The 12,785-nt window shown below is 50.3% G+C and overlaps 1 protein-coding gene across 6 annotated transcripts in view; it reads left to right on the top strand.

Annotated features, from left to right (window-relative positions):
* Positions 1-207: 207 nt before the first annotated feature.
* Positions 208-12,785, top strand: part of MVB12B (multivesicular body subunit 12B) — a 37,571-nt gene continuing 24,993 nt past the window's right edge. For 2 of the 6 annotated variants that reach the window (XM_042046719.1, XM_042046718.1), the window contains exons 1-4: positions 2,424-3,300; positions 3,445-3,567; positions 8,911-9,018; positions 12,032-12,128. In XM_042046719.1, coding sequence (XP_041902653.1) covers positions 3,286-3,300; positions 3,445-3,567; positions 8,911-9,018; positions 12,032-12,128 — 343 coding nt within the window. In that variant the 5' untranslated portion in view covers positions 2,424-3,285. The other 4 variants (XM_042046721.1, XM_042046722.1, XM_042046720.1 and 1 more) reach the window with 4 other exon arrangements.

Consider the following 12,785-nt stretch of genomic DNA (forward strand, 5'->3'; position numbering starts at 1 on the left):
ACAAAGGAAATGGGAGAGAACAAGCAAAAAGGATCTAAACAGACAAACTTGGGAGTGCGGGCAGAAGGGGAGGTGTGTGTGACTGTGGGCATGGGCTGTGGGAAGAAGGCCGTGCCAGAAACTGGTGGTCCCAGAAGACCACTGCCGCAGCTGGGCATCAAGATCTCTGGGACACTGCGCCTCCTGCCTTGAAGCATGTCTGGTTTGAGGGTTGGGAAGCATTCGGGATCTGAGAGTGCATCCTGTCCATCTCGTCCTTCAACCATCCCACCCTGCTCTGCTGCTTGGGGCTGGTGCTGGCAGGATGCATGGGGACTTTTTCTGTTAGAGACACATTCTTTCCCCACTGGCTTTGTCTGGGCGGCCCCACAGTGTCCTGAAACTTCTTCCTGCCCCAGAGCTCACATCCGGCTTCCCTTGGCTGCTGGGGTGTACTGGGGACTGGATGTGGCCCCACAGCTGAGAACGACTTCCAGGGAGCATGCTCCCAACTAATGGGAAAAATGTTCTTCTCATTGTTTGGCCTGTTCCCAGAATAACCCTGCAGTGAGTGGTTTGGCACAGGCAGCTTACTGCAGGATGCTGACGGGCCATATCCTGGGCTGAGTGCTCGGCCACTGTGATGGTAGGTGAGCGTGCAGGTCAAACTCACATTGCTAAAGAGAATTAAAATAACAAGCTACCTAATATGGCTATTTATAGAATCCTGCTCCTTAATTTAATCTCCTCTTTCACTGTTTGTTTTTTTCATTTTTAAGTTAAAAGGTGCAATGGAAAAGAAACCAAACTTTGTTGACACCCTTGGGAAGAAGTGCAGTGTAACTAATGGTCTGTGTGATTGCCGAGCCAGAGACTCCCCTCTGACCCGTGCGGAGTTCACAAAAACATTTATCCCAGTGTGCAAACAGACTGCTGCTGCTCCATGTCTGTTCTGGATGCATCCTCAGTGCCACTCGTACAGCAGGAAGCTGCCCAGCGTGACTGGCCTGGTGTGGCAGGGCCTGGCCATGCTGCAGTGGCCCCAGCAGGTTCACTCCCTGGGCAGGTGCTGTGCCTGCCATCCCTGTCGGCTGCAGGCACGGGGCAGGGGAAGGTACTGGGCTCGCTGGCACGGAGCTTGGTGGCCCTTGCTGCAGCAGGTGCTGCTTGGGGCCCTACGCCGGTGCTGTGCCGTGTTGCCCCGTGGCATCCACCACGGCGAGGCAGAAAGCCCCACGCCCAGTGCTGCTGCCATAGAGGGGCTTTGTGTGAGCCAGCACAAAGTGAGGATTGATGCCGTCCCCCTCCCCCTCCTGTGCCGAGCAGGGCTGCAAATGGCTCCCACAAAGGTGCCCTTCTTCCTTCGCTGAGGACGGGGTGCTGGTGGGCTGAGGGGGACTGCTCTGCGGCACCACGCTGTGGGTTGGAGCACCCACCTTCCCCCCGTCTGTGCTGGTGCCTGGGACCTCCTTGTCCTCAGCCTTTCCCAGGCTGACCTGGCAGCTGCTCCAGTTCCTGCCGGGGCAGCTGGCCCTCCCCGCAGCAGGCCCCAGCACGGTGAGACGGGACCTGGGCAGTGTTCAGCAGCAGGCACTTCACGAGGGCACATTTGGTGGAGGCTGCTGGCACCGTGTGAGCAGATCTGCTTCCCCACAGTGCAGCTGCAGCTGTGTTGGAACCTGCCGTGTGGTGTTCTTAACACGCTGGGGAATACCATAATTTACCTGGATTTCAGTTCAGAATGGCCTAAGAGAAGCTTATGTCAGCATTCATTATCTTCCAGCTCCTCCCAATGGGTAGTAACAAGTCACCACACTGTTGAGAGTGACTTGAAAAAGTTTCAGAGAACGTTCGTGAAGAACAGATTGTAAGCTCTTTGTTAAATTCACATTATGTTTGTTCCATGCTGTATGTTTGGGGTTCTGCATTATTTGCGAGGCACCCAGGTGAGCTGTGGTGTGGCGCGGGGTCTGTCGTGGCTGTGCTGGTGCCTCCAGTGTTCCTGCAGCAGGGTCCTGTGCTCTTCGCCCACTCTGAGGACGGGGAGCCTGCTGGGAGAGGAGGGCGAGCCCCTGTGGCTCAGGCTGTGCTTACCATCATGCTTTGAAGGTTTGAGCTGCTTTGGGAGTGAAGAGGGTTCACTTTGCTCTGTGTGTGCTGGATGCGTGTCCCGGTGCCAAAGCAGAGCTCTCTCCTCTGTTTGGTTCATCAGCAATGGTGTCTGCGCCATTACTGGTCACTAGCATCTGTTGTTTTGGACTCCTCAAGTGGTCTGGCTGTTCATGTGACATTATTATTATTTACATAGGGCCCAGACTTGCTCTCTTTTATTGCCTGCAGCACGATGTTTGTTCAGACTGGGCATTGTGAAGTGTAAACCCAGGTCCCACTGGCACCAGTACTCACCTCTGCCTTTTCTAGAAGCAGTAAGTAACCAGCCGTCTAAATGGCCTAGAAATGCTGGGGTTTGATTGCTCTGAGGAGGGAATTGAATTAGGCAGCTCTGGTTCACGGCTTGCCTGGCTGTGCAGCAGTGATGCTTGTTTACACAAAGCACTTGCCCTTTTGTCTTGGGGTGTGTGGGGGGCGGTTTCCTGGGGCATTCCTGCCTGCTGAAAGCCAGAGAAGACTTGCTTTAACTGGCTGCCTCTGCAGGAGACCACATGCTGAGGCAGTGACACCTCTCCCCATCCTCCACCTCAGTTGTTTCAGCCCCTTTCTTGTCCTCTCCTCCTGCTTCCTGCAGCAGCATCCCTCCAAAATTAGTTGGTCTTACCTGCTTCTGTCCCTTTTGCCTATCTCCCTCCCCTGATGTTCTTGGTGATGTGTCTCTTCTGGAAGATGCTCGGGCCTCCTCAAGGCCTCTCTGCTTTGCACCAGCCCACCCTGTGCTTCCTCTGTGCTCCCTGGTGTTGAGGCTCCCTGCAGCCAGTGCGGTTCTGCATCCAGCGCCAGAGACATCTGTGCTGCTCCTTGAAAACGGTCTGGCTGAGGGGGGTGTGATGGGACTGAAGACTCATGGGGGAGCCCCAGCATGTCTTAACACCCACAGTGAATGGGGAACCTCCCTCTAAAGCCATTAGGAGCAGATTTCTTGCTGTTTAAAATGACAGAGCTGCTTCAACCAGCCTGACTTGGGGATGAAATTTGTTCTCTTTTTGGGAGGGAAGGGGTTGAGCTTTCGTTTTCCTGTCGTTGCTAGATGGAGACCAGCCCACGGAAGCAACAAAATAAGTCTCAGAGGCTGCCAGCCCAAATTCCAAACCTATTTGGCATTGCACAAGTTTACACTCTTATCAAAAGCAAATGAAAGTGCAGAAGGTGTGTCTGGCCTAATCCTATGTTTACCTTGGCCGTCTGTGGTGTGTCAGCACAGGCACTGTGGCATGCATGTGTGCTCTTGGTTCTCTGGCTTCTGCTGGGGTGTGCTGCCCAGCAGCCTTTAATTCTGCTCCTTTCTTCCAGGATCACTCCATGATGCCTGAGGTGCGAGACCTCACCGATGCCTTGCCCGACCTGCCGATGGATCCCATCACAGGCGTTGGTGTGGTCGCATCCCGGAGCCGAGCACCGACTGGATATGATGTAGTAAGTAGAGCTGTTTGAGCTGCTGCTGCAGCTAATGCTTTGTTTCTGCACTAAAGTGGCTTTATTTTGTTGGGAACAGCAAGTTCCAGAGAACTTGCCTTCAAACTGAGCTGTGAGAAGTCATTTGGTAGCCAGCTGCCCATCTTTCAGCCCACAGCACTTAGTGCTTTCCTTCAGCAGGGGGTTGTGGGTGCAAATGTGCCACTTCATCTTTGCCACTCCAGAGGAGCTTAATTTTCTGGAGGAGGGGTTTACAGAAATAGCTGACCACTGTGGCAAGCAAATTTAATAATCCTAGTAACATTCATCCTGAAGGAGTCCTAAGTATTGTACAAATTATATCTCTAAATAAATGGATCCCTCATCAGCTGTTTAATCCCACATACCAGCACTGCACAATGATGATGAGAAGCTCCAGAATGGGAATCAAAGAGTTTTGCAACAAGCTGAAATTGCAAGGATGATTTTGATGGGCAGAATGCAAACCTCTAAGGTTTGGCAGGAGACTGGCAGCAGGAAAAGGCAGCTGGATACAGCAGAGATGAATGTGTGTGTAGATAAAGGGAGGTCACTGTTCAACAGCTGCTTGTTCCTTGGATTAGTCATAGATTAGTGTCCCAAACTGTGAAATACAAAATACTGACCTTGCAGTGCTCTACAGAGAAAGATATGGCCTGTAGTTCATCTGCTCCCCTTTCTGTGTGTCCTGCTCCAACTGTGGTACACCACAACATTGGGTTTCCAGAGCCACGCAGCTTGTGTGGTGGGAGTGGAAGCCAGCTGACTTGAGGCTTTGCTCACACCTCTTCAGCTCTGGATCATTGCATACCTTGTTTACAGTGAAGAAGTAAAATGGATCAGGCTGAAGTAAGGACACAAGGGGGGGGAATTGTGAAAAGGCTTCTTAAAGACCTGGGAGGTTTTTACATTTACTGTGTTTTTCCAAGTGCTCATTACCTGTGTGAGCCAGGCTGTGTAATTAGCTGCTTGCCCTGATAAAGAAGCACGGGACAGTGTGAGACTCGTGATAACAGAATTGCATTTTGCCTAAATGGCTGGGCAGAGAGAGCACTCACCCCAGATAGCCTGTCTGTGGCTTAATGGGGAGTTGCAGTGCTAGCGCAGTTTAAACTAAACGTGATAAAAGAGTCTTCCTGTGGCTTAATCCAATTATGGTGGTGGTGTAATGCTGGTGAATGTGGGTCGCTCTCTCCCAGGCACAGTGAGGAGCTGCCTTTGCTCTGGTTCTGCTGCCTCACTGTCTGTTCACAAGGAGCACTGTCTGCCCTTGGAGCAGCCGTGGGGCAGTGCCTGCTGTCTGCTGTCCTTCCCCGAGCACGGCTGCCACGCGCCAGCCGCATCAGCCCTGCAGTGTGCCTGGGTGCTGCCAGCCGCCCTTGGTGTCCTGTCTCCTGTGCAGCACCCGCTGTCAAGGGGCCGTGCTGGGTGCCACGCTGATGTGACAGGGGACAGTGGCAGGCAGGACTGTCCTGCTCTTGCCTGGGTGTTCGTGAGGGTGGCTTGTCTGTGAGTCAGTGCACTGGAGCAGTGTGTGGTATGCCAGGTTGCCACTTCCCCATGACTTCTCTGGAACCTGGTCTGGCCCAGCTGAAAGCGTGAAGCCGAATGTGTGCAAGTGCACTGCTGAGCACAGCAGAGAAACTGTGTTCTGAGACATGGGCAATGTGCAGACCTGGGTGGCCTTGGGATCTGTGTTTCTGCAGATATGCCGTTTCCTTAATGAGACACTGACAGCTGATTGCTGTAAAGCCTTGAGGAAGGCAGCTGTGACAGCTGCATCCCAGAAGCGTGCTCCTTGAAGCCCTCATAGTCAGAGGTGCACACTGCACCCTGGAGAGGAGAACCACTCCCATCTTTTGGGAAGCATTAACAGCAGTGTTTCTTGGGATGTTGTAGTCCCCTTAGGGTTCCAGTGGCTTTGTGTGTCACTACAGCTTCCTGCAGCATTCAGTTCTACAGGTGGATTCAGAGTTGCATGGGAAAGTATTTCCTCATGTAGTTTCACTGATGGTTTCAAGTTTTGTAGTGAAGTAACCAGCTCTTCCTGAGATACCAATGTTATTTATAGGCTTTACCAGTTCCCCTTCCATTTGTATCCTTCTCCAATGAACATCCTTTCCCCTTTCGTTCTCTTTAAAAGAATCTCCAGGGGCATAGGTGCTTCATCCCAGGTGTAAATCAAATGCCTAGAGATGTCCAGGTCCATTTCCCAGGTTCACATGGAGCCCCAGGGCTCGGCCTGCTGCCCATCTGGAGCTGGCAGGCAGCAGTGCCTAGGGGGTTGTCTTGGCAAATGGGCCAGAGCCCTTTTTTCCTCTGTAGTTCTTTAGTTAGTCCATAATCTCTACTGCCTTTGTGTCTCCTTAGAAAACAAATCCACTACTGGCACTTGTAATGACTGGCCAGGCCTTTCACAGCTGAAGCACCAAAGACTTGATTTTGCCAAAATATACAGAGTGTGTCTGAACTTAGATTCCTGAAAATCCAACCAAACTGGCAATACTGAGTGTCTGGGTGGGGAGGAGAAGTGGGAGGCAGGAGCCTGGGATAGGAGAGAGGTGTGGCTCCCGTGCAGCCATGTTCTTTGCTGCAGGCTGAACACCAGTTCTGTGGTGGGGTTTGCTCTGGGGCAGCGCCCGAGCGAGCTGCTCACCCAGCAGGAACAGCCCTGACTCTGCCAGAGGGGCAGATCACCCTGTGGGGCAGGAGGTTTAAAGGCCCTGCTTGCCAAAGAGCTGACTGTGGTAGCAGTAGCCCCATTCTGACTGCTGTGCAGCAGGTAGATCACCCTGTACTTACAGGGCTGTCACTTCCTTACTGCATGTCACTGTCAAGTCCGCTGTTTGTAGCACATGGGTGAGGAGTGTCTTCCCCTGGCTTCAGGAGGAGGACCATTTCTTGTGCCTGGGGTGCTGTGTGCTCAGTGCCAGGTGCCGTATCCTCTGTCTCGCACGTTCCTCGCCTCTCAGCCAAGGAAGGACTGGGCAAGCTGGGGCTGCAGAGTGCTTGTCCTGCTGGCCAGGTCTGCTGCAGCCTCTCCCACTTGGCTCCTGTCCTGAGGGCATGCAGATTAGGCATGGCTCTGCTTTGAGAGCTGCTGAGACTTCTCCTTTGCTTGCAGGAGCCCAGCAGGTGATGCAAGAAGTTTCCTGTTTATATTGCTCTGTTTTCTTTCCCCATGAGTTTTCTGACAAGTTCATTCATGCTTACATTCTCCAGGCTTGGAAAAAGTCTTCAGCAGGATGATGTGAAGGAAGAGCAGAGCACTCAGGGTGCGTTGCTGGGGATGTTGCCTGCAACTGTTGCAGTTTGGCAACTAGAATTAGATATTTAGAATTATATTATATTAGATTTAATTGGAATTATATTAGATATTAGAATGGCAGGGCTTTTCATAAAAAAGGGTCTGATTGGAGGTTTGGAGGTGTTTTCCTTGTTAGGTTGGACTGTGACAGTGCCAGGCCTCCCTCCAGAGGGGCAGCAGTGCCAGCGTGGGGGCCCTTCGGATGCCTCGGCTGTGATGCAGCTGTGCCCTGTCAGTGAGTGGTAGAGAAGATGATACCAACTGAAGTGATGTACCTCAACCTCAAAAATGCGGTATTTTTGTAAGTGAAGTTCCTTAAGCTTTCAGAGGTTAGATAAAAAGGACATTTGATAGCAAGTTGTAGCACCAGTTTTGCAGTTGGATGTGTTGCTGCTTGTTGATTTTTGGGCATGTTAACATAGCTGGCTAGCACAAAACTTGAACCATGTCGATTAAGAAAGTGATGAAATCTTAGTCTTGTCTTTCTAACTGTTTCTCGCAAGGTCTGCAGTTCAAACTGACCATCCCTATATGCCAGCAGTTTTCCCAAGCAGACTGTTTCCTGAGTATCTTTTCGCCAGGACTGACTTACGAACTGGGGAGGGAGATGCATGTGGATTTTACATATTCCTAAACTAGCAGTTCAGGAAAGATTTGAATGCAAGGAATTGAAATAAGCAAAAAAATTCACCAAAATCCTATTCTAAAATGTGGCTGTTTAAAAATCAGGCATATATCTTTGCAGAGGCCTGAGCACAAAAGCTGTGTGTGTTGTACCATGGTTTGAGCTGAGCTGGGGCTTGTGAACAGCAGTTGCCAAAATTCGGGGAGCAGTCGGTGCACTTTGCTGCTTTGATCAGACCATAAACACTTGTCTCCCTGCTGCACTCGGGATAATCGGAGGCCTTGTCAGCACACAGCTTTTGCTTCCTGCGCCCTGCACAGTCTCAGCTCAACTAAACACGGGTGCAAATAGTGACAAGTGTCAGCTCTTTGTTATCAGGCTGCTCTGGGGCCAAGGGCTCGCTCGGTGTGATTAGGCTCACTAGAGCTGCAGTGGAGCAGTTTGTCCCATCTGAGAGGCATTAGGCAGAAGTTCAGCTGTGCTGCTGTGGAGCTTCAGGCTGCGCTGGAGTCTCCTGTTGGAGACGTCAGTTGGGTGTTAGTCTGATGGGGTAATCTTGTTTCTGCTGCCCTTCTCCTTGTGTTTGCCTTCTTGCCTCCTCTCTTGCTCAACAACAAATGTTTTGGGGCCAGGGCTCTTACCAGCTTGCTCAGTGCGTGGTGAGTGCTCAGCTGCTGAGAGAAGAGCCCTTCCCCAGTACATGGTGCTGCCTCCTGCCCACTCCTTGAATCAGCTTGAAGTGAGATTTTCTCCTGCACATCATGCTTAACATGCATGTGTTCTGGGGGGGGGTCCAGGGTCTGTTTCCTTACCCACCACCATTGTGTGCCATCAATTCGGCTGGATGTGGGGTTGCATTGGAAAGGGACATTTTCAGGGTGTGTCCTTGCATGCAGCTCTGCTGCTAAAATCCACCGGTCACCAGGGATTTCCACACCTGCTGGAAGCAGCTTTTTGACCTGGGGGCCAGAATTCCTTGATGGCTTTCCATGAAAATAGTCCCAAGATGGGTCAGTTTCTGTGCTCTGTCTTCAAGGACCCTCCCAGCATGCCCGGGGTGCCCTTGTGTGTAGGGTGGTAATGAATGCCTCGATGTGCTGACTTTTCCAAACTATTGTTTGGAGACTGTAACCGAAGTTGCAGTTTCCTCATTAGAGTAGCCTTTGTCAGAGCATCTTTAGTCAAGGGTCTCCTGAGAGACAGCATTTTTAGAACTTCTTTTTATACCTCCTCTTGAAAGTTCTTTGCACTGCACCTTGTGAAGAAACTAATGAGATGCTGTGAAGGTTTGGGCTGCTGTTAATTAGGAGAGGTCTGAGGAAGAAGTACTGCACATGTATTAACTTTATCTTGGCTCACATGTCTCCTCTCTCCCTCTGTCTCTTCTTTGCAGGTTGCACAAACAGCAGATGGCTTGGATGCTGACCTGTGGAAAGATGGCTTATTTAAATCCAAGGTCACACGGTACCTGTGCTTCACCAGATCATTTTCAAAAGAAAATGTAAGTCCGTTTGCTGAGTGTCTGCATGATTTGCATCTGTGCCTGGTATGCTCTTACCCATAAGATGATTCATTTTATGGAGCCAATTATAATTCAAGCAGGCGTTTCGCTGAGTTCGGGTGAGTAAGGAGGCAAACTGCAATGGCAGGATATTTGCCTGTCTGTGTTTCTCGTGGAAAGAAATTGCTGACAAAATCTTCTGCAATAAAAGCAGAAAAGGGAACGTTTGCATTTCAGCAGCCTCTCACACTTGTTTCCTGCTGCAGCAATGGGTGCTGCACACTCATGGTCCTGATTGATTTCTAACCCAAATTCCTCAAGAAACAAACAATGCAGGTAGTGTTCGTGAAGGAAATACTGGTTTCTGAATCCAGGGGCATCACTGATATTTTATTGCAGGATTAGCTTGGTGTCTTTGTTGGCTTTGGTGCTGATTCTTGAAAATGTGCCCACATTGTGCATATGCTACCACATTCTTGTAATTTGGTCTGACTATTAAGTATAAGTTACTTCCTGATTAGCGGCAGTTTTCTGCCCACACTTTCTGTCGAGGAGAGGAGACTGTGCAGCAAGAGCTTCATGCATTCTGCTGTGGTTTTGGTGGAGGCTACTGTGAAAACTTTCTTTTTTCTGGAGGAACTGTTGACTTCTGCAATGAATGCACTCCATCTAGTGGGTAATCCTGCTTTTGGTCGCGCTTTGGATATTCACGGCGACTCAGTTGGCAGGGTCTGGAAGTACCATTTTGTACTTGTGCTTTCACCATGATGGGAACAGAAAAGTGATGGCAGCTTCAGGGGCTGCTCACGGGTCCTGGCAGGAGAGCTGGGGATTGCCAGTTCCCAGCATTTGACCTTTATTCTATCCGCTTCCCTGCCTGCCTCTATATTAAAGTAAAGCTCCAGAGCCATGGGAAATATCACTTCCTGGGGTGGATGGACAGTAATTGTGCTTTTCATCCCAGAGTATGTGCAGTTGCAGGAATAGTAGCCCTGGAATAGGCAGGGAGGCTATTAAATAGGTTTGTGTGATTTGAACATTAGGTTTATCTGTGGCTACCTGAAATGTGAAGTTGTCAGAAATAATTACAGGACAGTAGCAGCTGCTGACAGTGTAAATACCCTCAGCTGGTGCCTGTTGGACTTTTGCCAGGAACCCTGGGCTCAGCATGGTTTGGGACTACCTTCTTCATATTGATGAGGCATGAATTAAAGCAAAAGCTTCCCCTTCCCTCAGTCCTCTTGGCCACGTGGAATATATGATGTGCTTCCCTGTTGGGAGCATCTGAGGGCTGAGAGGCCTCAGTTCCCTCATCTGGGAGGAAGGGAGTGAGAGGCTCCTCTCTCCCCCGGATGCTGATGTGTTGCTGCACTTTGGTTGGGAGTTTTACCATTCAGGGGTTTCTTTTGTGTTTAGCAAAACACTGGGAACTCTCTTGTCCTGAAGAGCATGTTGTAGTTAGGAGAGTTAATGCAGTTCGGATATCTGGGTTAGAGCAGAGTCAGTCTGCAGTGCCTGTTTAGCAGAATCATCATTCTCAACAGTTTACAGTATCTGACCATTATAAGGACGTTGCTGTGTCTGAGTGTGGGGAGGCCCTGGATGGTGGGTCTCACAAATGGGGGGGCTTTGTCCCCTGCTCCCCTGTGCACGTGGCAGAGCTGACTCCCCGGGTTCCAGCAGCTAACAAACTCATTGGAGGCACCTCTCCTACCTGTCTGCTGCTGATGGAGGAGTGATCAGTGGTTCAGCAGAAAGTTGCCACTGATGTAACACACAGACAGCTTAAATAAATAAAACATGAAAGATGAATCAGCAGCAACTACTTTGTCTGCTGTTTGCTGTGCCAGGACCATGTTAACTGACACATTCAGGCTTGGCAGCATCCAGCACTGCTTGCTACAAGATGCCCTGGACATGGGGGGTCAGAGGCGTGTGGGGGCTGCCCAGCTTCAACCTCTTCATGTGAGCAGAGAATGTGTGCCACATTTGTGTCTGGTGGGACAGGGCTGCAGGTGTGCTGACCCTGCTGGTGAGGAGCTGACCGTAAAATGCAGAACCTCCCAAAAATAAACTCAGACCTGACCTCCCCTTGTTTCAGAGCCTGCAAATGTAAATGTTTTGTAAGTAGTTCAGTGAAATAATCAGAGAGTACAGTTTTGTCTGAAAAACTCTTGCCAGATAAAAACGAAAGTAGGTGCTTAGCAACCAGTAACAGTAAAACTCACTGACATGGTTTGATGGCTTGGGATGAAATTTTAGTTGTTCTGTACTGTGTTTCTGTTTATAAAGGCTGTGCAGTACCTAAAATGTGAAAATCTTTCATATGTGAACCCAGATTATTGGCAGCAGTGCTGGTTTCATCAAAAACTGCAAAGAAAATCTGGTCTCTAAACCATTGTGGAGACTGTCACTCTGAATTGAGCTCTGAGCTCTTCAAGCCTTGATTAATATGACAGGGCATGAGTTCAGAATTCCTATGGACTCCAAATGAAGTTTGTAATTCCAAATGGCCTGTGCTTCTGGAGTGCACTGCATTTGGAGCTAGAACCCTGTCTATTCAGTACTAATTAGCTAATGCATGTAATAACTTTGGCTATGTGTGCATAAGCCATCATCCTGTAATGCTTTCTGCTGTTGCTGTCATGGAAATGTCATGTTGCTGTGTAGATGTAGAGTGTGTAAGAACTGAGGGGACCTGCTCAGTGGATGAGTTGGTGAAGGTAGTACTTCTAACTGCTGTGCTTTCAGAGGGAAGAATGTGGTTGTGCTTCCAAGGATCTGGAAGTATGGCAGTGGATGAGGTGTTAGAATTTTGAGTGTTGAAAGTTGTCCAGTGTCTCCTAGTCAGTCGTTGTTTGGTTCCTGCAGAGAGGACTCTTGCAAGGGTTGGCTTGGTACATTCTTCCCATTTCTGAAGTTGTGGTCAGATAAAATGACCCAGCAGGGGGAAGATCTGGGGTGTAATTTGGTGACATTGTCCTAATCAACTGTTTCTTTTCTCTCTCCAAAGAGTCATTTAGGCAATGTCTTGGTTGATATGAAGCTTATTGATATCAAGGACACTTTACCTGTAGGCTTCATCCCCATCCAGGAGACCATTGATACACGTAAGTTGACATCTATTCCTCAGTCCCACTCCGCCAGTGCCTGTGTGGTCAGGCAGAAAAGGGCTGTGTCCCAGGCAGAGGGTCACTCTTGGCACTGTTGCTCTCTGGGGTGGCATGTACACATGTAGGGGCTGCAATAAAACAGCCTTTGGTTTTCTTGTCCTCCTCAGGCTGTTTAATGGGGCTGCCTGTCTGTCTCCACTCACCTGCTAGAGTCCCATGGCTCCGGGGCAGGAAGAGAGAGTTTATTTTTTCATTTTGAAGGGTGGACTGGGCCTAGCAGGAGCAGAGCTGCTGTGCCAGGGGATGTTCACAAATGCACTGAAAGGAAGGGGTTGTGCTCGTGGCACCGGGTCTGTGCCCCCCCACCGTACATCTCCCGTAGGGCTGGGGGGTCAGGTATGCTTGTGCTTGCTGAGACAAGGCCCAAGTGTGGTGTCCAGGGGGAATACCATCCTCGTTTCTGCAAGGTAGAATTGCTTCACTGCAGCATTTAAGCGAGCAGTTCACAAACAGTGTGTTCAGCTCCCCTGGGACTCGTGCCAGCAGCAGCTGGAGCCACGTCTGGTGGCAGCCCTGTGCTGTGCAGCAGGCACAGAGGGCGTTGGGCTGCCAGGGGACAAACCCCATGGGAGTGGAGCGTGAGAGGATGGCAGG

The sequence above is a fragment of the Corvus kubaryi genome, unplaced genomic scaffold, assembly GCF_017639235.1.
Source record: "Corvus kubaryi isolate FWS band 111438036 unplaced genomic scaffold, C.kubaryi_AGA036_p1.0 65417, whole genome shotgun sequence".
NCBI classification, from domain to species: Eukaryota; Metazoa; Chordata; class Aves; order Passeriformes; family Corvidae; genus Corvus; species Corvus kubaryi.